The sequence below is a fragment of the Tenrec ecaudatus genome, chromosome 1, assembly GCF_050624435.1.
Source record: "Tenrec ecaudatus isolate mTenEca1 chromosome 1, mTenEca1.hap1, whole genome shotgun sequence".
Lineage (NCBI taxonomy): Eukaryota > Metazoa > Chordata > Mammalia > Afrosoricida > Tenrecidae > Tenrec > Tenrec ecaudatus.
Window position 1 is genome coordinate 36642160 of NC_134530.1, and position 25162 is coordinate 36667321.

Below are 25162 nucleotides of genomic sequence, written 5' to 3' on the forward strand. Positions count from 1 at the left end.
GAATGGCCAACCAACCAGTTAACCAACTGCCAGTCAGGCTGTGTCAGCGTCGGGCTGTGCTCCGCAGGCTTTTCAATGGCTGGGTTTTCAAAGTCGATGACCAAACCTTTCTTTCATGGCACATTTAGGTAAACTTGAGCCTCCAGCCTTTTGGCTAACAGCCAAGCCTGTTGGCCATTTTCATCACCCAGGGGCCCTTGATGGACTCACCCCTGGAGTTGGTTCCGACCCATAGTGATGCTATAGGACGGAGTGGAACTGCCCCTTGGGTCCCTGACACTTTGAATCTCTACAAGAGCAGACAGTCTTGGCTTTCTCCCTCGGAGGGACTCGGGATTGGAATCAGATTGGAACCACTGACTTCGAGGTTGGCAGCTTAGAGTGCAACTGACTACGCCCCCAGGGTTCAAAACCAAACTCACTGCCATCAAGCCAGTCAATGTGTAGTGACCCTCTAAGACAAGACAGAACTGCCCCTGTGAGTTTCCAAGACTGTAATTCTTTACGGGAGCAGAAAGCTCCATCTTTCTCCTGTGGAGCGGTTGGTGGTTTTGAACTGCTGACCTTGTGGTTAGCAGCCCAACGCATAACCTGTATGCCACCAGGGATCCTCGATATAATCACGGGGTTCCTTAAATGTAAGAAAGGTGGGTCAGAAGAAAGACGAGTGCCCGAGGGAGATGTGATCATGGTAGCAAAGACAGGGAAATTAAATGTTGCTGACTTTGAAGCTGGACGAAGGGGTCACAAACCAAGGAATGTGGGGGACAACTCGAATCTGGAAAGGTGGGTCTCTCCCTGGAGGTCTTGGAGGGAGTGCAGCGCTGTCGATCAAGGGGCTATGCTTTGGCCCAGTGAGACCCAGGGGAGGCTGCTCACCTTAAAAAAAAAATACCCGCAAACTCACTGCCATTGGGTGAATTCTGACCCATAGCAACCCTTATTGGGTGTTTACTCTGTGTTTGGGACTCTTCAACATTATTTTTTGGATCCAGGGCAATAGATCTGCCAGCTAAGCGGCTGGGAGCCCTCAGGTCATGCCCCACACTGATCCTGGGCCTCTCTCTGCTGTTGGTTCACAGAGTCACGCTTCTGTGCCAACTAAGACGCGAGGACATGGGGTGTAGGAGCTGGGTGGACGCTTTGGCAGGGTTGCCTGCCTGCAGGGAGGTCACGCTGCCCTCTATGGTCACACTGCCCTTTATGGTCACGCTAACCCCGCTTCCCATGATGACCTGCTGCTGGGCCTGTGGAAGAGGTCGCGGTGTGCTGGGTGAGGCGGCTAGGATCTGCCACATCCTCATTGGCCCTAAAAGTTCTAAAATCGAGACAGACACTCAAGGGCCAAGAGCCCCACCTTGGTCAAGATCTTACATGAGTTCTGTCCTGCCCTTGTGCTGGTCGCATAAAACAAAGGAGAAGTTGGCTGCCTGTGTCCAGGAAACATCCCCTACGGGCGGAGATCTAGCAAGAGGACTTCCTCCATGCTCTTCTGTTGCCCCACCCCACCCTACCGCTGCAACAAAAAAAACCCCAAACAAACCCAAAGCTGCTGAGTTGATGTCCTCTCACAGGGACCCTGGAGGACAGGGTAGAACTGCCCCACAGTGTTTCCAAGGTTGTACATCTTTTTGGAAGCAGACACCACTGCTTTCTTGGGCGAAGCAGCTGCGGGGTTGGAATCATCGACCTTGCAGTTCGTTACTCTGGCCACAGCGGAGGAAGGTTCTGTGGACGACACACTGACAACCTGCTAGGCTACCTCTAGTGGCCGATCATTTGGCCTCTTTGATCGACACACTCTGAAGGCAGACAGGTGTGTGGTTGTCAGTAATGGACACGATGATGTCTGCCGGGCTAGACCTCAGAGGGCTCATACAGGTGGGCCTGGATCTTCTGGAAGGTTCTGCCGCGGGTGACGGAAAACCCAATTTTGCCTTTCCAATCTAGCACCTCAATTTTCCTCGAGGCAGTACACCTCTCCGCTCTCACAGCTTGGAATTTAGATTGGGTGACTACTTCCCCGACTCAGGGACCGACCGGCCTGTGACCCACAACTGACCAATCACAGCTCCATTCCCAGTAATTGGTTCCAGATCAACCCAGTAACCGCCAGTGACTCAATTCCTGGACCTTGCCAGACTGCAGCAGAGGAAACCCGTTTGCCAGCTTGACTTGGGAATGGGAAGATTTCATTGTGGCCCCAGAGCAGAGAGGGCCAGCCTCAAAGTGAAGGGAAGAGAACAAAGATGGCCCTGACAATACTGCTCGAGCCTCTAGATCCAGCCATGCCTGAAATCCACCCTACCCACTGACCACCTAGTTAAGCTAGTCATTAAACCAACCTGAAGAACATCTCCAGAACCTCCACCCCTCCAAATCAGGATAATTGGTCATTATTGCTCGATTCACTTACACCCTGGCTGCTAAGCACACTGTTCACCTTCGGCCAGGGGCAGTCAGTGCATAGAATAAGAGGCAGCAAAGCTTGCTAGATAAGAGCAGATGGTCTGGGTTCAAGTCCTGTGCTGTCACCTACTTGCTGTGGGTTACAAAGTTACCTATCTTCTCAGTCTTGATCAGCAACATGAGATGATAACAGTGTCCATGAGGATTCGATCTATGAGAATCAAATCCCTTTGTTACATGTAAAGTGCCTAGGACGGTCCCGGCCACATAGTAGGTGTGCAGCAAACACTGGCTCTCACTAGCTATAATGGGCCAGGCATGCATCCATTTATGAAGCACCTACGGTGTGCCAAAGCACCGTGTCAGGTGCCCAAGACCCCTGGTGAGCGAGACGGCCACCCCTCCTGCCATGCAGATCTTACTACCTTTTGGAAAAGAGACACATCACGGGCAGCCTCAAACTGCCAAGGGAACCTCTACAGGGTTGGCCTCACCACAGCTTATCCCTGACCAACTGGATGCAGAGATGAAAATGACCAGGATGGAGCCCGTCTTCTGAGCAGCCTCTCCCTCCTCCACTCCTCCAGTTCTCACCACAGAAAGGCCGGCAATGAACTGACCGCTGCTGCTGCTGCAGAAGAGGGCTGCTGTCACCAGTCCTCTCAAAAGGGTTTGCTGTCCCGAGTGGGAGGGGACACTCCAGGCTCTGAGCGCTCACAGTGAAGACAGGGAGTCCCTCTCCCCCACCACAATTTCTAGAAAGGGTCTAGGGCTACCTGGTGCAGGGGTGGGGGGTGGAGGGAACAAGCTTCGCTTCCAGGGGAATCCCTGGAGTCATTTCACCTCATGGCCAGGCTGCAAAGGGTACAGAGCTGAGGCTGGCAAGGAGGGATGTCCACCGGGCACCACCCCAAGTTCCCAGCAGAGCGACGCTTCTTACACATGCTTTCCCCTTGAACTAGGATAAAACGATAATACGAGGGAGTTTCTGAAAGTCCACGGAAACATGGAGTTAAAAGGGAATGAAATTTTTCCATGGACTTTTTACACATATCCCCCCCCCACACACACAGATAGTTCACTGATCAAAATCCACTTTCAGCTTCTTCCCTGAAAGGCCACCAAAAGGGGCCTTCAAGGTCACACTTCCCCCAAACCATACTACCAAATGGGCCAGTGGAATCAGCAAGGTCTGGGTTTCCATGGCATTTGCCAGGCTGGCCACTAGCATTAGAAATCTGTGTTGCCCACTCTGCTCTTGGCCTTGGTTTGGGGCCCGAAACCACAGAGCTCCCCCCCCCCCCCCGACTTGATCTCTGGTCCTGGACCTGAAGCCTAGCCTATGGCCCTGGTCAGATCTTGCCCAAGCGGGACTTGCCATGTGGAGTCGGATTTATGGGCATCTAAGGACCTTCCTTCAAGGCCCACCAGGTGCATTGTGATGCACGCTTCTAGGACCAGGATTCATGCTTACTTTGCAGCTTCAAAGGGCTCCGTAACAAATGCTTCGCCGTGACTCTCTCAGACCAGAAGTCCGCGACGATTCTCCCTACTCCGAACTATGGAAGCTCTCGGGGCCCCTTCTGCGGCCCCAGGCTGGTGAGTGGTCACTACCTCCCCTCCCCTCAGCTGGGGAGTAACTTAAATAGGCAGGGTTCCCTCAGCTGGCACCTTGCCTACTGAAGTTACGACCACCTTGTGAAATGAATGAAACTCAATCATGCTGTTTGCCAGCTTGGGTGGTGCAGACCTTCCAGGGCTCGGTCACTAACCTGGACACTGGAGGGGTGAGCCAGCCCAGAAGCAACTCGGAGGACTGCTGCGTGCCTTCCAGAAGGCCGGGCCTGGAAGAGCCGATGGGGCAGTTCCTCACGTGCAGTTCTCCTGACACCAGTGTTCACTCCATGACGACTGGTTTGGTTTAGGCTGGCTCCAGCTTATCAGTTAGTTCTTTAAAGTAAACCCTGATAACCAATGGCTGCTTTAATCCCTTGGGAGCTACCCCACTCAGATACAAACAGTGCCACTCGGAGGTGAAAACACTTTAAAGTAGCTTTAAGACACACCCCCCCAACCCTGTGGACCCACAGAGCCTTATCACACCTTCCCCCCCCAGAGCCCTGTGTGTCCCAGGCCCCATTCTTTAGCAATCTGTCTCATGACCTCTCTATAACCTGGGATGAGATTGGCTGGGTCAGGCTGAGATGATGCTTCCCTGTAGGAAAAAGCCCTGGTTTGGAAGCGAAGACTCCTGGGGTCAGAAGACCACTTCCAGTCAAGCGCTCGGGTCACTCGCCGTACCTGCAGCACCGAGACGAGGCGGTCAATCACACGCGCCTCCGAGCATGGCCAAGAGGGTCAGGCAAGACCTCGATGCCAAACAGGACGGGGCAGTCAGGCTTGTTACTGGAGTCCAGAGAAGCCACCAGCTTCAAGTACAGGCACGAGGGGGGCAACGCCACAACTTGTTGTTAGCTGCCAGGAGGTGGCCCCAGCTCAATGGGAGCTGCCCTGGAATGACATACTGCCCAATCCTGTGCCAGCCCTGCGATGGATCGTGGACCTGGCCGTTGTGATCCACAGTGCTTGCACCGGCTGGCCTTCGGCAGCAGCCAGTGAGTCCTTCCTCATCTGTCCTTTCTGGAAACTCTGTTGCAGCATGTTCAGTACCATAGCAGCGTGCAGGTCTCTGCTGACAGATGTGGTTGCACGCAAGGCACACTGACTAGGAATCGAACCCCGGTCTCTTGTACAGAAAGCGGGAATCCTACCATGGAACCACCAACGCCAAGTGAGTACTTACTTCCAACTTTTCCAAGCGGTGGCTAGAAGCAGGCGCCAACCCCGTGCCCTCCCACCTCCTCCTGCCTCTAGTCTCTGCAGCACCCTAAAACACCCAGCACAGGGCTGACCGCATTGTCAGAGGGCCCCGTGAGTCATGCAGAGAGGGGCTGTCTTCTTTTCGTTTCGAAGTGCTGGCAGGTTGGTGCTAGTGTCTGCTCCTCCTCCTCCCCCTGACTTACCTGGTCACAGTCCTTGCTGATGTTACTCTGGTGACCATGACCCACAGAACCTACGGGTTGGAGAGGACTGAGGGAGGGGGAACGGGGGACTTGTCATTTGGACCCTAACCTCCCTGGCTGCAGAATTCTCCACCACAATCCAGTCTGAGGAGCAGCTGGTTCCCCTGCAGATGGCTCTCGGGTGGGAGGGCTGTAGAGTGAACCCTCCCAGTGGTCCTGGTGCGGCCCCGGAACCATCTGGAACAGTTTTCTAGCACCTCTGCAGAACTGGAAGCCCATCGATACTACCACCTGCTCCTTACGTGCCACCAAACTGCCATTCAACCCGTTTTCGGATGTCTCTGTCTCTGTCCTGCTGAGCCTGGACACCATCCAAGTGCTCAAGGACTCTCTCAAAGGATTAACCAATCTTGACCACACTACTCCAGAAGCCATCTGGGGGCAGAACAGAGAAGCATCTCCTTCACTCTGGGTGCCAATACTCACTCAATTCACTGCCACCATGTCCCTGCCAAATCCTAGCACCCGACAGAAGAGGATAAACTGCCCTGTGGGTTTCTGAGACCACAGCTCTTGATGGGCGTAGAAAGCCTTATTTTTCTCCTTCGGAGCAGCTGGTGGTTTCGAACTACTGATCTTGCAGCTAGCAGCCCAATGCATCACCCACTACACCACCCATACAGTGGGTTTCATTTTAGGACTAGGAGGAGCTCAACTTCATGAAAAGTCATCTTGTTGGAGTCAAACTGCACTCTCCAAACCACGGGGGGCCTTTCAAGCCCAGTGTGCTAATTGCACCTGGACTGAAGGGAGCCGGGCCCGCCTGGTTCCCCACTGCACCTCCAAGACCTGGCTGAATTAATGGATGGTCTGCCTGACCCTCCGATCTCTGTCACCCTCTGGTCGCTTGGCGTTTATCCCCAGTTGTCAGGAAGAATAGATCAGGCCCTGGCTGGCTTCCACCCTTTTCAACAGTGGCAGGAGGCCTGCAGCCCACCTGTTCCTTGTTCATGGTACAGCGATCAGACAGGACAGCTGGCACCTTCGAAAGCCCAGCAGGATGCCGAGTGTGTGCCCTGGCTTTAGGGAATCCACTAAGAAGATGAGGCAAGTCTGGTGTAATGTTGGGACACCCCAGTGCCACGTAAAATCCCACATGTGAATGAGTTTTGTAGGTTAAGTGTGGATAGTGAGATGTGCTTCTGAGCCTGTGGTGGGAAGCCTGCAGCTTCCTGGGCCCAGGCTGGGGGAGGTGGGGGCGAGGGAGCTGGCTGGACTCTGATGAGATTCCAGAGATGGCTAGAGGTGTCTCACCCCAACCCTCCTGACCCTGGTGTAGCTGCCTCATGGGGTGGGGGGCTCTTGTACATGGTCCCCTTACAAGACCTGGGGGGTTGCCTGCTCCCCTCTGGAATCAAGCCTTCATGATCCAGAGTTTCTATGCACCAACTTCTGATGCCGTCTCAATACCTTGATGCCCGTAGCACTGGAAATGCTTTCCTATTTAAAAGAAAAGTTAAATTTTGAAATAGAAAAAAAACCCACACGTGACTTAGCGAGGGAAAGGTCTTACTTAGAGAAAAAGACGAGGGCAGTGGGGCAGGAGGATGGACAAGAGGAGAGGCCTATTGTCAGAGGGAGAACCCTAGACCCCAAAGGTCAGCAGGGGTGTCCAGAGGACAAGGGTCTCCTCCTCCTCTTGAAGTGAAAGGAAAGAGGGGTGTGGTTGGATAGCAAACCACTGGTTGACGGGCGGTTCATTGCAGTGAGCGATTTCTCTGAACATGGGGGCAGGGTGATTTCTTTAACCACCTGTTGACCAGAATTTCAGGGTTCGAGTAAGATTCAGTATTAACAGGGCTGAGCTGTAGGCACCTTGGTGGCACAGTGGTTAAGTGCTTGGCTGTAACCCCAAGGCCAATGGCTGAAAACCAGCATTTGTGCCAAGGGAGAAAGATGAGGCAGTCGTTTTCCCTAAACATGGCCGTCTTGGGGTCACTGTGAGGTAGTTCGACCTTCTCCTGCAGGGCTGCCACGAATTGAGCTGGGTTTGGTTTGGGTGGTTGTTTTTGTGTTTGGCGTCTGGCCTTGTGCTTGGTAAATGCGGGAGCAGCTAGCTGAGAGTCTCATCTGAATCATGGGAAGAGGGAGGCTGATGACAAGGAGTCATTTACCTGAATGCCAGGGTGGGGGAACTTCTTTAGCCATTGCTGTTGTGAGATTCGGGTAAAATTCAACAGCATCACATGGGCACTCGCAGTGACCTCTTCAGTGGTCTCCTGTCCCTGCCCAATGCTCCCACCATCTTCTCCAACACCGCAGTTGGGTGACCCTTCTCTTATCAGCTCAAAACCCTCCAATAAGACCCAGCTCCGCTCAGAGTCAAAGCCGAAGTCAGAGCCGGTTGGTGGCTTCACACTGGGCTAGCAGCCCACTAACAGCCAGGCCTCCCTAGAACCAAGACAAGCACTAAGTTCCGAATGCTCATCCCCACATTCGGGATGAGCCCGCATCTGAGTCCAAGTGCCCAAACAGGTTCACTTCTTGCCACTTCATTTTGCTGCTTCCTGGCCTTCCTGATTCATCTCACTAAGGTTCACAGGTCCCCTTCCAAGTACCTTATATCCTGAGTGCATTTTGAGGCTGGGTCTCCTGAAGTCAAGACTAAAGTTCTAATCCTGTTCCAGGTGTGCTTATGCCTTCGTCCCAGGCTGATAGAGCTCGGGGCCACTTACACATAAATTTGGCTAAAGCCATTTTCTCAAGTGGGTGATCTAGACCTATATTGCTGTTACGTGTTCTCAAGCCACTATCGACTCATTGTAATCCTCCAGGGCAGAGTGATACTGTCTTATAGGGGTCCCAAGGTGGTCATTACAGAAGCAGGCTGCTACAGCGTTCCGCCCGCCACAGCACCACCAGGCAGTCTGAACCACTGACCTTTAGTTAGCAGCCAAGTGCTAAGCCATTACACTACCAGGGCTCCTGCTCCACCCGCAAGACGGAATGAACCAGAGAGTAAGCCATGGTGAGAAGGCGATCGGAGCGGCTTCCAGACGGAAGAAATGAAAGCTCAGGGAAACTGAAGTCTAAACGAGTTTAGCAGAAGGGCAGGGTGGACCACAGCTGATCAATCTTGGGACTGTGAGGTCTTACAGGGAGAAGCCATGGTGGCATAGTGGGTTACGGTGGGGTTGCAAGGACCGAAGTTCGAAACCACCAGCCGCCCTGCAGGAGAAGTATGAGACTTTCCACACCTGTGACAGGTTCACTGTGTTAGAAACCCAAAGAGGCAGTTCTGGCCTGTCCTATAAGGTTGCAATGAGTCGGAACCGACTTGATGGCAGTGAGTTGAGAGGTCTACAGGGGATTCTCTGAAGCCCACGGAGATAATCCGTGCACTCTGGGATAAACACCAAAAAGCTCTGTTTTGCCTGCTGGTTAGGAAACGTGGGCCTCTCCTTCCTCTGAAAGCTACGGGTTAAAAATATGAGCATCTTTTCACTCGCCACACATGCATGGGAGAGCTGAACAATGCAAAAGGCAGGCAGATGGGAAACGGGTGCATTCCAATGGTAGTGTTGGTGAGGAAGAGTCAGCGGTCTCTGGATGTCCAGAACTATCCATCACGGATTTCTCAGAAGAAATACGACCAGGATGCGTCCTGGGAGTGACGACGGTGAGATTTCTGCTTGCTTAGTTCGGACGCATCGTTGGCAAAAAAAGCAACCACCATTGTCAGACAAGGACCGCATGCTTGAGAAAGAAGAGGGAAAACAAGGCAGAGCCTCAGTGGAAGGGCGGCCACAGTAGGGACCACTGAGCCCCTAACAGCAGACTCGAATATGCCAGTGACCATGAAGATGGTGTGGGGCTGGGCAGTGTTTGGCTCAGGTGTACGTGACTTGGAGTTGAGTCGATGACAAATGACAATGTGAGTTGAAACAAGTGCAGTGAGCGGCTACCGGCACAGGGCCCCGTGCAGAGGGCTCGGTGCATTTCCCAAGCCTGCGATGTTGCTTTTGTGAGAACAGAAATCTACCGCCACCAACGCAGGGAGTATGTTAGTCGGCAACTTTCCTGAGCTGGCCCATCCATGACAGGAGAGTTTCGGAGCAGCCAGCACCGGGGCGACCTTTGTACAAGTCCTTCCCCTGGCTTTCTAGGTGTGCTTATAGCTTCGACTTGGGGAAGGCAGCGGGCTTTCCCAGGTCTCAGTTGAACACGGTCTAGCATGCAGTCTCTGGTGTCCCAGTCCAAGAGAGCTGGCTGCAGGGGATGGGTCCCTGGTGTGGACAGCTTTGACCGCTAGGGACAGTGGAGGGAAGTATTGTCTAGTCACGGCAAACACAAATTGTAAGGTCAATTGCTTGACGGTCCAAGACCAGATGTTGCAGGATGGAAAATACTTCCTAGATGCCACAGGTAGGACAGGTAGGCTACCTTCCTGCTCCCAGGCCAGGTTGCAGTGCGGCCTGGTGTTTTCCTTGAAAATTCCCAGCACAGGCTGCCTTTGGAGCCAGCGTGGGGGAGGTGCCGCGCTGGTCGCTCTAACCACAGTCCCTGGCGTCAGCACACATCAGGGTTAAAGCAGCCATTGTTCTGGTGACTCTGGGCCCACAAGATCCCTCGTCTGGGCCTCTCTCCTCTCTTTCCCCCTTTTTCCATGCTCACAAATATTGACCTGACTCAGTCTGAGCCTGCGATTCAAACTGTCCCCATCACCTCCCGACCCCAGTCCCATGCGGCCTGAGTGCCTCTCCTGCTCCCTAGACTACCCTGCCACATAGTCTTCCTTCCCGTTTCACTCCCCTACTGGTATTCCCACCAGGTACTGACGGACCTGGATTCTCCTATCCCTTCTGGCTGAAACGCTTTCCCTCATTCAAGGCTGGGCTCCAAAGATACTTCCTTCAGGAAGCCTTTCATGAGCACTGGTTCTAGAGCAACCAACTGCTCCACTGTGCTTCCATTGGGAGGGGGTTGGGGTCCCCCGCCCTAATTCATGTCCCCTGGGAAGCTCAGAATGTGACATTTGTTTGAAACAGGGTCTTTGCAGAGGCAGCTAGTTAAGGATCACAAGATGGGATTATACTGGATTGAGTACCAAGTCGATGCTGACTCACAGCAACCCCATAGGGCAGGGTACAATGACCCTGGTGGGTTTCTGAGACTATAATGCTTTATGGAAGTAGAAAGCTCTTGCTCCTTGGGGAAGCTGGTGGTTTTGAACTGGCAACCTTGAAGTTGGTAGCCCAAGACCTAACTACTACGCCTCCAGGGCTCCAGTGATAGGTGTCCTTTAAGAAGAAGAGCAGACACAGGGACAAAGAGAAGACCATGTGATGGCACAGAAAAAGCCACAGCCAAGGAACGCCAGGGCTGCCTGAAGCTGGAAGAGACAAGACAGGGTTCTCTTTGAGAGTCTTTAGGGGTGTGGGCTTGCCAACACATTTACTTTGGGCTTCTGTCCTCCAGGACCGCGAGAGAAAACTTGGTTGTTTTAAGCCTGCGACTTTGTCGTCATTTGTGATGGCAACGCTAGCGAACAGCCTCGTGTTGACGGTCAGTGGCCCTGGAGCTGGCTCGAGCTCATGGTGATCTTGTGAACGGCAGGAGGATGTGTTGCTCAGCTTTGCACCTCCTCCGGGTCGGTGGGCACACTGGATTCAGGCTGTCTCTTTGAGGGTGGCCCTCGACTTTGCTGGTTCTCTGCTCTCCCAGCCAACATGTCCTCCTCCAGTGTAATGACATGTCCAAAGTGGGCTAGTGGAAACCTGGGGCAGTGTTCTGCTGGGATCGATAGGGTTTCACTAGCTAATTTTTGGAAGCAAATAACCAGGCCTTCCTAGTTGACATTAGTCTGGAAGCTTCGTGGGCACTAGTCTACCACAGGGATCTGGATCTAAATGGAGACCGATAGCTTCCAGCATCCTAGCAACATACGGGAAAGTATGCCTTCACTGTATACCTGGTTATGTCTCTGTTCGCATTCATCGTTGTCCCTCTCACGCCGCACAGGGCCCAGAGCTGTGTCAGGTACCTGAGGGACACCTCCGACAGGTTTGTTGAACTAGGCTCCTCAAATGTGGTTGCCATAGGAGAGCTGGGCCTGAGTTCGGCCCAAGAGTGAGGCATGAAAGCACGTGAATGAATGTGACAGAGAGGACGGATTTTCAGGTCTCCTGTAAGGGCTGGTTCCTAGCTAGCTCTGCGGCACAGGACCCTATCCCCACATACTGTAAATTAACTCATTGCAAAGCAGATCCAACCCCCCAAATTACTGTCCTAGTACCACCCTGAAATAGGGTCTTGGCTCCCAGCTCCCCCTCTCCTGGGATGGAGGGCCTCGATCCACCAACGTGTTCATTTCCTCCACAGTCTGCAGTCATAGCCCAGTTAAGACCAGGCAGCCATTCGCTCCATGCTAGATCAAAGACTGGCACTGTCAGGGCAAACACTTCCAAACTCAGTTCCTTCTCTCCGAAGGGCTCCTGAGCAGACCATGTCAGCTACAAAGAGCTTGGAGACGGGGCTGGCTAGCTGACCAGGAGCCTCAGTGGGACACGGCCAGCTTTATGAATGTCCTCGAGGCGGGAGAGACTTGTAGTAGAAAATTACCCAGCAAGAGCTTGGAGACTTTAACCCCGATTGACCCGGCCTCCGGTAGGGTCCCTTGTGGCTAAGGAGGGATGTTTCCAGGTTAGAACGAATGTTTCCAATGGGGCACTTTAAGAAAAATGATCACCCTGGCCACTCTTACAGCCCAAGGCTCATTGCCACTCACAAATACTGCCAAATCCTGTTTGACTCAAGGTCAATGGCAGGGGTTATGGGGATTAGCTGTCATCCACCCTTCCCAAATGAACAGGCCTCTGGTGGATGTGCCAATGGTTTGCCGAGCCTCTGGTTCCCCCTTACATCCAAGCCCACCACGACCCTGGGCTGGAAGGGCTCAGGGGGACAGCCTCTCCTTTCACCCAGGAGAACCTGGGCGGGGGTGGGGGGTGGGGGGGTGGTGAGCTGTGGTTCAACATCGCTGCCTATCTAACTTCCTTGCAGGTTGCTAGTGAGTGGTGAGGCCCACCCCTCCCTGACTCTTTGAGAGCCCACTCACTTTTTGCATGTCCCCAACCCACGCAGTCTGGCTCCTGGAATCTGCCCCCCTCCCCCGCCCCCCAGTACACTTGGCCCTTTACGCCCAAGCTCACTGGTCCCCCTCAAATACTCCTGAGCCTGGGAATTGTCCCAAAGCCCTCGACAGGCCCCAGATGGGCTCAGGCAAGAAGCCACGATTTCCAAATTCCCCACCAGGACAGCAACGGAAGGCTCATTAAAAAGTAGCTCTGGTAATTGGCCAGATAATTACAAGTTCCAGGGAGCGTTCTTGGTCGCTGATTGGTCCAATGGCAGTACTGAAGTGGATGGCATTGAAACTTTCACGGGCCTCCACCGATCCTGTTTTCTGGGACGCTGACACCAATTTAAGGCCTATTTCTAATGGGTCCTAGCTTTCTTCCCTGGCAGAGGTTTCTCACAACTGCAGGCTCCACTCTGCACTAGTCTACCACAACACCCCTCCGCCCGGAGTATGCCCACCCCACCCCTTGTTCTTCTTTCAATTTAGTATTGTTTACAGTCAGTCAAGTTTTTCCAGATTGACTAAGAGAGTTTCTTCCTATGCCTACTGCAGTCAGTTATAGCGCAGTAAAAGAGGCCGGGGTTTGGGCCAGCTGGAAGATTCCGAGAAACTTCTTCTGGGATGCAGACAGCTAAGGAATGACAATCACATGCAATTGCCGGCATGCTCAGGACACTATAATCCCCAAATCCCCTCCCCCAAGAGAGCCCTCCTCCACCCTCCAGATGCCCCTCTGTAAAGAGCTTTGGGAGCCCCCCCCCCCCCGGGGGGGGGGGCATGGCCTCAAGGAAGTGAAACTGCTGGGCAAAACTCTTCCTTCCCCTTTATCCAATATGTTCAAGGGTTAAAAACACGTCTCAACTCCCCTTCCGAGTACAAGGTCAACCAGCTGTCCAAACCACCCAAGGAGAAGCCAGGCGTCCCGCACCGCCCGCCCCCCCTGCCCCGGGGGATCGCATGGCCCCCTCCAGCCCAGCCAGGGAAGAGTTAATGGACAATCGGCTTTGGCTGATAGTTCAGGCTCCAAAGTTCAGGCCACGTCGCCGCAGCTACCCGGGGGAGGAACTGTAAATCTCAGGGCAGTATTTAACAAAACAAAAGCAACCTGGAATTACATGCAGGTTTGGTTTTCTACAGTACATATTTACTTAATCCCCAAGGTATGTGGCTCCCCGTCAGATCAGCTGGCTCTGCTGGCCCTTTCACCCACCCCCCTCCCCTGGCTCACAACAGTTTAAGTTTCAAACTAATTCCCTGTTTTCGCTCTTCCTCTTCACAGGGTTGGCTGGAGACAGCCTCAAATCCCTCTCCCATAGCTCTTGTCACTGGGTGAGTCAGCCGAGCCGAGTCCTGGTTGGGTGACAGCCGGCTCGCCCTCCCCACTCTCCGCTCTGGCACCAGGTCCAGAAAACTAGGGGAAGAAGTAAAGGCTCGCCCACAAGTTAAAGTGCCCGGGAATGGACCGCCCCCCCTCCCGCGCCCCGGCACCACCCCACTTAATGGGGAGAGACCCCCTCTGGAGCTCTACTGGGGGGAGGGGAGGGAGGGGGGGAGAGGTGAGAACAAGGGCTCTTTATCCGCGGCTGCTTACCCGGCCCTCCCTCCTTCCAGGTTTCAAGCACCTCCGCCTCCGAGCGCCTGCCAGCCCAGGCTAGACTCTCCAAGGCCGCTCCCCACGCTCCAGACGCAAACCAAGCATCCCCTCTCGGGGTGCCTTTGGGAGAGTTGCAGCAGCCCAGGTGGGGGCTGGGGGAGCAGGTTGCCAAGGAAAATACGAGGCGCCGGCTAGCAGGCGGCTCCCAGCAATACCCAGGAGCGAACACACCGCGAGCTCCCAGGGGGGCGGCCAAGGGGGGGAGGCAGGGGGCGGGGTGGGGGTGGGGGAGCACAACCCCTTCCTAGGAGCGGGAGGAATGTGGGAAATGGGTGGGTCTCCTAAGTTTCGGGGGCCTGGGGGCGGGGGGGGGTGCCGAGGGAGCCCGTCAACGGATCCCAGAAACAGGGGACCAGCTCAGGACTCGCCCCCAAAGAGAGTCGGGTGCCCGGGGAATTGACCAGGTGAAGCCGACTAGCCCCGCACTGGCGGGCGGCGCCGAGGAGCGGGACGCGGCCGGCCCGAGTCAGCTCCGGGGCGCGGGCTGCGGTGGCGGCAGCAGGTGGGCGCCACATGCCCCTTCGGACCGCGCCTGTCAGCCCTCAGCTCCCGCCCCGAGACGCAGTGCCCGTACCTTTCTCGCGCCGCGCTCGGCGAACTCGCGGGCGAGCTGGCGCCCGATGCCTCTCCCGCCGCCCGTGATGAGGACGCTCTCCCGCGACAGGTCCCGCAGCTTGGCGGGCAGCAGCAGCCCGACGGCGGCTTTCACCACCAGATAGACCATCTGCAGCGGGAACGCCACCAACGCGCCCAGCCATTTCCACACCATCCTCCGCGCCGCGGAGCCGGGCAGGGGGCGAAGCTCCCGGACGCCACAGAACCGGAATTGAAAAAAAAGGAGAAGAAAACACCGCGAGCAATAATAGATAAACCCGATCTGGGGGAGGCGTCCCACCTGGCCACTTGTGTAATCCACTCTCCCCCAGTGCAAAGTCCCGGGCGAGGAAAAATAAAATAAAAAAGGAGCGCGGGGGGGGGATGAAATAATAAAAAAGAGGGAGATAAAGCTAAATCCTCCTCGGGAGGAGGGGGAGGCGTCTCCAAAAGTTGGGACGCGAAGAGGGGTGGAGGGAGAGCCGGCGGTGCACGCTTCGCCCCAGAAGTTTCTGGCCCCAGCGGCTTGGGCTGGGGAATTCTCAGGTAATGTTTACAGCAGGGGAAGGGAGGGAGGGCGCGAGAAAAAAAGCCAGCGCCGACCGCACGCGCGCACCCGGCTCCAGCCCCGCAGTTTCAAAGTGCACGACTGGGAAGTAGGGCTGGGGGTGGGGTGGGGGGAGCCGTTTCCAAATTGCAGCTCCCTCTCCACCCCTCCCCTCCCCTCCCGCCCCCTTCTCCTAGGGGGGTGAAAAGTGGGGTGTGTGTGTGGTGGGGGAGTGTTTGGAGCGCCCCAGTTCAGCCCGCGAAAGTCTCCCGGCTCGTGGCTATTCCCGGGCTCAGGAAATTGCCGAAACGCGCTCTGATTGCCAGCAACGTGCAGGAGAAGTGGGGGGTCCGGGTGTCAGTTTCTCTCCGGGTTTGGCTCGCCCTCGCGCGCGCTCGCTCGCTCGCTCGCTCCCTCCCTCCCTCTTCTCCGGCAGGGGCTGGGAGTTGCCGCACCGTCTCTCTCTCTCTCTCTCTCTCTCTCTGCCTCGCGCGCGCTCTCCTCGCTCGAACACCGAGTGCCTTCCTTCTTTCCGCGCTAACTTGGAGAGGGCTCGGGTGCCTGGCGCGCGAGAACCGGACGCCCAGGTCCGCGCCGCCTTATTCATTCGCCGGCCCCGGCCGCCGAGGCGCGCAGCCAGAGGACAGCCCTTTCCTACCCCCCCTCTCTCTTTTTTTTAATACCCCGTTAAGTCTGATTGACAGTTAAAGCGTTCGGAGGTTTCACTGCGGAGCCTCGGAGTGGCTGCCGCGGCTCCCCTCCCCCTGCGCCGTGGCCGGGGGAGCGGGGCGGAGGAGGCGCGCGCTCGCGGGCGCGCACCCAGGTTCGCCCAGACTGGCGCTCGCTCGGGCTGGCTTCCGTCTCGGCGAGCCGGGACTTGCCGGCGGTGGCCCGGAGGGCTCGCCGCTGTAGCCCGAACACGCCGGAACCGACGCCTGCGAACCGGCTCCCTCCCGGAGACCTTCCTGCTGCTGGCCGGGGACGCGTTTTCCCCGAGCCGGGGCGCCCCAGGGCCGGGTGCCCACTCCGCGTGCGGGGCAGGCCCGTGGGAACTCGCCCCGGCCGGTGGATGGAACCTGGTCGCCTGGGGTTGAGTTTTGGTAGTTGGGTCGGGCTCTACATCCCCACCCCCCATCTCCAGGTAGGGCCAGTGGGCCACTCCCCGTCTTGGCCCGGACGGCTTTCCAAGTCTGGCCCCAAGTCCCTCCGTGGCCGAGGGAAAACAGCTAGAGAGCGAGCTGGGGTTTGCTTTGAGAGGAGGGGCCGGGCTGGGTGAAGGAGCCCCTGCCCCCTAGATGCCAATAAAATCCTCCTGAGATTAGCCGGGGGCATATTTATGGCTCATCGGGGCTAGAATTACCTTGACTGACAGCCATTTCCTTAATAACAAAAGCCTGTAAACAAACGTCCCAACGCCGCGCCCCCTGTGCAGCGCCGGCAGCGGCTCCTCTCTTGGGCTCTCTGCGCTGGCCCGGGAGGTGATAGCGGTGACCTGGGTGTCCTCCCCCAGCTACTGTCTATGCTCGAGGGAGGGCGCAAGCTACTTAGAGTCTTCTGTTGCTCGAAGTCTGGGGGGGGGGTCACAGGCAAGCACCCCGGTAAACGCTTGGGATCCCAGGCTGGAGGAAGAGTGTGCTGGGCAGGGAGCTGGGGCAGTGGTTCTTGGCCGCACGTCCGAGGTCCAGCGGGAGGCCTGCGCCCCACCTCTCAGGTGCCTGATTCAGCAGGTCTGGCAGCATTGGAATCTATTAATGTTCACCCACCTAGTTTTCTGAGGATCCTTGGGGAGTAGGGGGAAGGGACACCCGTGGAGAGATGGTATTTTGAGAGATGGTGTTTTGTGGGGAGAGTAATTCCCACCCATGAAGGCCTCCGCCTGGTTTTGGGGAGAGAGGTTTGATTTCAACTACTAACCTAAATAAGTGGCTGACAGGTCAAACACATGCAGCCAGGCTGCAGAAGCAAGGCCTGCTCTCTGCTTTCACAGACAGGACTGGCCAGAAAACCCAGGGAGCAGTGTTTGCGTTTCCGCAGGGGAAGTGCTTCCTCCCAGGGAATTGGAAACTCTTGTATATGGAGAGCCATATACAAGAAGAGCTGGTGGAAGAGCTGGTGGGGGTCCCGCTAACCTCCACGCCAGCAGTTTGGAACCAGCAGTCGTTGCTCAGGAGAAAGACGGGTTTTCTCCTCTTGTCCAGAGTTACATCTCAGAAACTCACCAGGTCAGCTGGACCCTGCCCTAGAGAATTGCCAACCTGGTGGCAGTGAGAGGTTTACAGTCTGGGAAACAAACCCACAAGGGCCGATCCACTTTGTTGTATGGATGGGGTCGGGCTGAGTCGGAATTGTCTTGATGACTCTGAGCTAGGCCGTGATCTTGACATCTAAGTGGTTTTAGCATCTTGACATCTCTACCATTTTCCGGGAAGCCCAGCCAGAGTGTAGATCCAGGCAGCTACGTGTTGTGTAGACGCATAGAGACCATGCAGTACTAAGCACAACTGCCTGCAAGCCATCTGAGGCCGCTAGTGGGGTGGAACTTCTGGGTTAGCGGCCAAGCACTTAATCACTGCACCACCAGGCCTCCTTGGGGTCCACATCCAGACCCCATTCGACTGGTGGGGAGTGAGGGAAATGTAGCTGAGCCAGGGTTGTCGCACCATCCAGCCCCAAAGAGAACTGAGACAGGCCTGGCTTTCATCTGACTCTCGGCTCCTGCTAAAGGCCAGGCGCGATCGTGGTGACTGTCCCCTGTCACGTTTGAAGTCTGCAAAAAGAAAAGGGAATCCCAGCCTCTGGTAGAGACGGGTCTTTCCCACCCCACAGAGGCTGGTGTCCTACAGGCCCGGAAGACTAAGAGCACAGTGGAGCAACCTGTGCAAATGCAACCCATTCTCATCTGTTATACGCGGTAGCCGCCTAGTGGTCTGCATGGGCACTGCCCCTCCGATCTCTTGCTAACCAAACTATCCTTTTCCTAGGCCAGCGGGTTTTCAACATGGGGGTCGCGACCCCTCTTGGGGGGCGTGAACGAACCTTTCACAGGGGTCGCCTAAAACCATCAGAAAACACATTTCTGATGGTCTTAGGAACCGAGACACCGCTCCTCCATCCGTCTCCAGGTGGGTCCGCCCGTATGTTACCTGGCTTGAAGACTGTTACCCATGCTACTCCATGCTTCAAGACAAAATTTCATTTATTTGTCAATAGAAATAAATGTTTCACAGTAGATAATTACATACTGTTTTGTGTTCATCACCATGATGTAATTATGTTCAACTTGTAACAATGAAAATATATCCTACATATCAGATATTTACATGACGATTCATAACAGTAGCAAAATTACAGTAACGAAGTAGCAATGAAAATAATTTTATGGTTGGGGGTCACCACAACATGAGGAACTGTATTAAAAGGTCGTGGCATTAGGAAGGCTGAGAACCAATGAGGCCTTTATGTCCACTGAAGGTTACACCTAAGCCTGAAGGATTGTAGCTCACCTCACTCCCATTGGAAGCTTTATCAACAGCAGCAGAGCATTGTCTGGTATCTGGAGAAAGTCTGGGCTTTCTACGCCCGTGAACAGTTACAGTCTCGGAAACCCACAAGCATTGACTCAATGGCAGTGAGTGTGGTCTGGTCCTAGTGCTGGAGGAAGAGTCCCTCAGGTGGGAAGGCACTCAAAATTTGTCTCGGGAAGAGCGGCTGAGCGAATCCCAATGACATAGATGGAGCAAAGCATTCAGGACCTTCTTTTATTGATGAGCCATGACTCCAGATGTGAAGAAGCTGCTGCAAACATCAACTAATGATAGGAGCGTGGAAGGTATGAAGTAGGAATCTAGGAAACTGGAAAGAGGGAGTTTGTCCAAAATGAAATGGAAAGCACAGACATCAGTATCCAGCCCATAGCAACCCCGTGCACAGCAGGATGAAACACTGTCAGATCCCGCACTCCTCACAATGGTTCCTGTGCTCGAGCCCATTGCTGCAGCCACGGTGTCAGTCTCTCTTGTCCTTCTCCAGGGACTTAGTTCTCTGGACCACATGCCCAAAGTATGTACGGTCAACTCTTGCCATCCTTACTTCTAGGCTTTGGTGAGCTGAAATGGACGGGTGCTGACCATACTGAATCAGACACTCCTATGGTTTGCTATGCTGGGAAGGTCAACATCAAGAGGCTTGGTATCATGTTCATCCTCAAAAACCCTTCAACTGTTTTGAACAACTAACTATTTTGAACAAATCTATGTAAAAGGAAAAACGAATCTATCACAAGAAATAAGGCCAGAGTGCGCCTTTGAGTCAAGGGTGGCAGGACTGCATTTTCAGTACTTTGGACACGTTGTCAGGAGAGACCAGTCCTTGGAGAGTGACATCATGTTTGGTAAAGTGAAACAGAGGAAGGCCCTTGACAAGACGGAGCGACACAGGGGCTGCCACAATGGGAGCAATTGTGAGGCTGGCGCAGGCCTGGCGGGGTTTTGTTCTGTTGTGTGGAAGGTTGCTGTGAGTTTGAGCCACTGTGTGCCAACTCACAACAACATTTGGAACTACAATGCTGTCTGTCGTGGGATCAGAGCCGAACACCTGCCAGGAAGTCCAGCTAACACAGCTCTTACTCAAAGTTACGCACCAGCGACTGGTGCGAGAAAATCTTCGAAAAGCCGACGATTTTTACCAACTCCGGCAGGCCTGAGATGAATCAAACATGCCCTCTAGTTACACTGATAATTGCTGGCAATTAAAATGTGAAAGTTAGAAATGAAGAAAAAGGATCCAGTCGTTGGGAAATAGGGCCATGGTGATAGAAAAACAACACAGATACCTGGAGCTCCCTGATGGACTTGCTGCATTGCAAATACCCTTCAACAACATACACAGGCACTCAGCGTGTGAATTTCACCAGCGGGAGCACACAGGAATCAACTTGCCCACGCTGGTGGGAAGAGAGGGTGGAAAAGGTCAAAATCATTGGCCAACACAAGGCCAGAGGCTGACTGTGGGGACTCTTGGCTGCTCATACAAAAGTTCAGGTTGAAACTGAAGAAAATTACAAGTCCAAAATTACAAGAGCCAAAATATGACCTTGAGCATTTCCCACCTGTATTTAGAAACCATCGTACAAACAGATTTGATACTTTGAACACTAATGATTAAAGACCAGATGAGCTGTGGGATGGCATCAAGAATATTATACTTGGGGGACGAATAATAGAAATGTGGGTGAAGGTGACAATGGATAGTGTAAAATATGAAATAATGACAATATATAGTTGATCATGGGTTCATGAAAGTGGGAGGGTGGGGGAGAGAGGGGAAAGGAGAGGAGCTTATACCTAGGGCTCAAGTAGAAAATGTTTTGGAAATGATGGCAACATATGTACAAATATGCTTGATACAGTTGATGTATGGAATGTTGTAAGAGCTGTAAACACCCTCAATAAAATGACTTAAAAAAAGAATATTATACATGAAGAAAGCAAAGAAAGAGATCCATACGATGGGAAAGAAAGAAAATACAGAATTGGATTTCAGAAAAGACTCTCAAACGTACTCTCATATGTAAAGTAGAGCAAATAGAAGATGTGATGAAATAAACGAGCTGGACAGCAAAGTGTGGTGAAGAAGTTAGACGGTGCTCGGCTATCCGATAGAATAGTGTCTGGGGTCTTAATTTAAGAAAATCATGGATACACATGCAAGTTACAGTTTGCTGAATATAAATAAATAAACAGCTGCAACTGAACATCAACAGGGAGCTGCCAGGAATTCAAGCCAGATTCAGAAGAGGATGTGGAACAAGGGGTACCATTGCTGATGTCAGCTGGATCTTGGCTGACAGCGGAGAAGACCAGAAAGACGTTCACTTGACTGTGTGTCACTGATTTTGCAAAGACATTGGACTATGTGGCTCACAACAAAGTATAGATAACTTTGGAAAAATGGGAATGCCATCACACATACCTGTGCTCATGGGAACCTGCACACAGACCAAGATGCAATCATTTGAAAAGAACAAGGGGATGCTGAGCAGTTTAGATTTCTGAGGGCTGAGCAAATAGTTTGAGAAGCTGGGCAATAGGGAGAAGAATATGGTGTGAGGATCAGAGCAAGCTTTTTAACAGCCTTCCATGTTGAAGCACTTACTGATGAAGCTCAAAGAATGTAGCTTTCAGTATGAATTGGAACTCCAAGTAAAGAAAAACTCAAATTCTAACTGGATCAATAGACCACATCGTGATAAACTGAGGAAAGATGGAAGCTGTCAAGAATTTCATTTTACATGGGTCTACAATCAATGCTCATGGAAGCAGCCATCAAGAAATCAAACCATGTTTTGCATTGGGCAAATCTGCTGCACACGATCTCTTCCACCACCACCCCCACCATTTATTTTATTTTGTTGTTTTATTGGGAGCTCTTACAGATAGCATAACATTTCACCATTCAGTGACGTCAAGCAGTATTATACAATTGCTACCACAATCAGTTTCAAAACATTTTCTTGCTTCTTGAACTCCTTAATATCAGCTCCCCTTTGCTCCCTCTCTCCCCCACCATACCTCCCAAGAACCCTTATTTTTCCCAAAACAGTACCCCCCATATCTTACACTATCCTATCTATCCATTCACATATAATTCTGTTGTTTGATCCCATCAAGTGGGGTTATATAGTCATCAATGTTATGAGCTCCCCATTCTCCCTCTACCTCCTCCCCTCTCTTCCTGTACCATTTGGGAACCATTACTCCTGTTACTGTTTCTGAAGGGTTATCTATCAAAAGATCTTAACTATACAGATGAACATATGCAAATCTAATATGCTTAATGAGTTAAACCAAATAACATCCTTAATAGTAAGGGGAGGAAATATGAGCTAGTGAGTAATCATGTGGTTCATCAGTGCCATGCCTCACCTTGGATTTGTGATCCCATCCATGTGGCCCTTTTGTGAGGAAGTGTTCAATTATCTTACAGGTGGGTTTGGGGTCTCCACTGCATCCATGCCCCTTCACATCAATTTGGTGGCTTGGTTTTGAACTTCTGATACTTCTTCCCATCCACAATTCATGATCACACAGTCTGATGTGCTTCTTCCATGTGGGCTTTCTTGCTTTCCTGCTAGATGGCCACTTGTTTAACTATAAGCCTTTACGACCCCAGGAGCTATATCTTTTAAAGCCAGACATCATCAGCCTTATTTACCACAGATGCTTATGTGCCTGTTTTGTCTTCAGCAGTCATGTTAGGAAGATATCATACAATGCTGTCATAATTAGAACAACCCGTTCTTGTACTGAGGTGAGAGTTACGTAGAGGCCCAAAGTCCATCAGCTTCCTTGTTGCATTTGCACATATATACATATATAAACATACAATATATTTATATATTTTTTTCTTCTTTTGTTTTGTCTTTCCTCCTACCCCACTATTTATGTTTATCCATCATTCATCTCTCAGTAATTCGTCTCAGAATCAATTTGATTGATCAAACATAACCAGAAAAGTTACACCCTTATTGATAGCAATTGGAAACACTTATTGTTCCCCTGTACCCATCATTGTTGGCTCCCAGTTCAACCCCCCACCACACCCCCATAGCCCCCAGGAACTGTCGGAGGACCCATCTCTGTCTCCTTAACATTGCCTATCCTGCCTATCTTGTATAAATACACACACACACCCGCAACACAGTGCAGGAACTGTGCCCGGTCTGACCCCCACACCAGGGTGTAACAGGAAGGGAGCACAACAGAGCAGCAAGTGGAGCAAAGCAACAAAGTCCCTGAGGAATTCTGAAAACAGGCTTTGGACTCGGAGGGCAGGGCTTGGCACTGCATAGACCTGAGCGGGAACCATTCATAAGGGTCTGCAGACAGGCCTGGGACTATTCTGAGGCTGTTTTTTTTTTTTCATGTCTATATAAGACAGGCAGGATAAACAATCCTGAGGAGAAAACAACAGGACTGATGGTTCCAGAGGGACAGGGGAGAGGAGGACGTGGGAGAAACAGAGGGGGGAGTCAAACCCAGGGACAAGGGAACAACGAGAAATCTAAAATCAATGGCGAGGAGAGCATAGAATGCCTGATGGGGCTTGATCAAGTGCAATGTAGATGAGAGGAATTACTGAGAGCCAAATGAAGGTCGAACATGATAGTGGGGCAGGAGGAAAATAAAAGGAAATAGAGGAAAGAAATAGGAGGCAAAAGACATTTATAGAGGTATAAACATAGGCATGTACATATGTAAACATTAATATATAATGATAGGGATATATATATATACATACATCTAGGTTAAGTATTAAGGTAGCAGACAGACATTGGGCCTCTACTCAAGTCCTCCCTAGACATAAGAACACTTTGTTCTAATAACCTGGCATTCAGATGCTCACCTTCCTGATGCAATCCCTGAAGACAAAATGGGTGCAGAAACTAATGTGGTGAAGAAAGCAGATGGTGCCTAGCTATTACAAGATATAGCATCTGGGGTCTTAAAGGCTTGAAGTTAAACAAGCAGTCATCTAGCAGGGAAGCAACAAAGCCCACATGAAAGAATCATACCCACCTGTGTGATCCTGAGGTGTTGCCAGGACCAGGCATCAGAAGACCCCAAACAAACAAAAAAACATTTTGATGAGAATGAGGGGAGTCAGGCTGGAGACCTAAAACCCATATGTAGACAATTGGACATCCCCTCACAGAAAACACAAGGAAGGGACGAGGCAGCCAGGGTGCAGTATAGCACCGACGAATGTTTGCTTCTTTAATGCTTCCTCCCCCCCACTATCATGACCCCAGTTCTATCCTACAAATCTGGCTAGACCAGAGCATGTCCACTGGTACAGGTAAGAGTTCCCCACACATAGAATCCAGGACTGATAACCAATACTGAAGTAATGACACTATGAGGGCAGGGGGAAGGTGGGAGCAAAAGGGGGAACCCATCACAATGATCCGCATACAACACTGCCCTCCCACCAGCCACCACCAGGGGGACAAGCAACAGAAAAGTGGGTGATGGGAGCCAGCAGCTAATGTAAGATATGAAAATAGAAATAATTTATAAATGATCAAGGGTTCATGAAGGTGGGAGGGTGTGAGAGGGAGGGGAAAAAGAGGAGCTGATACCAAGGTCTCAAGTAGAAAGAAAATGTTTAGGAGGTGATGATGGCAACCTATGTACAAATGTGCTTGATACAACTAATTGTTGTAAGAGCCCCAGCTAAAATGATCTATTAAAATCAATAAATAAACCCCCCACCCACCCCCACACAAAACAAAACAGAAACAGATGGATAGTCACAAGACTAACAGGGATCCTGACACAGAGCAGATGAGTATCTCTGTTAAATGAGTATCTCTGTTAAATAGACATGTTACAAACCAACAGTCCAGTCCCCCTTTCTCCCAGAGCCGCAGATCCTGGGTTACCAAATAACTCATTCATACATCTTTTTAGTCTTCAGCCTTCGTGTCCAAAAGGCAAGCATCCTAAACGTCCCCCTTGCTGTTCCTGCAGTCAGGGATGGAGCAGTCTAGTGCCCCCCTGCCCCAGTTACGTCTTTAGACATTCCGTGTGACCCCCTTGTGAGTAATCCCCAACCAGTTAGGGTGGGGTGCCAAGTGCTGCTCGGAGTCAGGAGTCTACAGTTGGGATACTTCAGGGACTTCATGGCTTTGCTCCCTTCACTGGGCTGTTGTGCTCCCCTCTTGATTTGCCCTCACGTGTGGGGGTCAGCCCGTCCCCTCTCCCTGAGCTGTATCTTCAGGGCTGTCCGCTGCA

General features: G+C 52.5%; 1 protein-coding gene across 2 annotated transcripts in view; it reads right to left on the reverse strand.

Annotated features, from left to right (window-relative positions):
• DHRS3 (dehydrogenase/reductase 3) overlaps positions 1 to 16034 on the reverse strand; it is a 44810-nt gene extending 28776 nt beyond the window's left edge. The window contains exon 1 of one of the 2 annotated variants that reach the window (XM_075550927.1): positions 14802 to 16034. In XM_075550927.1, the coding sequence (XP_075407042.1) occupies positions 14802 to 14996 (195 nt within the window). In that variant the 5' untranslated portion in view covers positions 14997 to 16034. Of the gene's footprint in view, positions 1 to 14164; positions 14357 to 14801 lie in introns of those variants that run through there. The other variant, XM_075550928.1, reaches the window with a different exon arrangement.
• Between the last annotated feature and the right edge of the window lie 9128 nt (positions 16035 to 25162).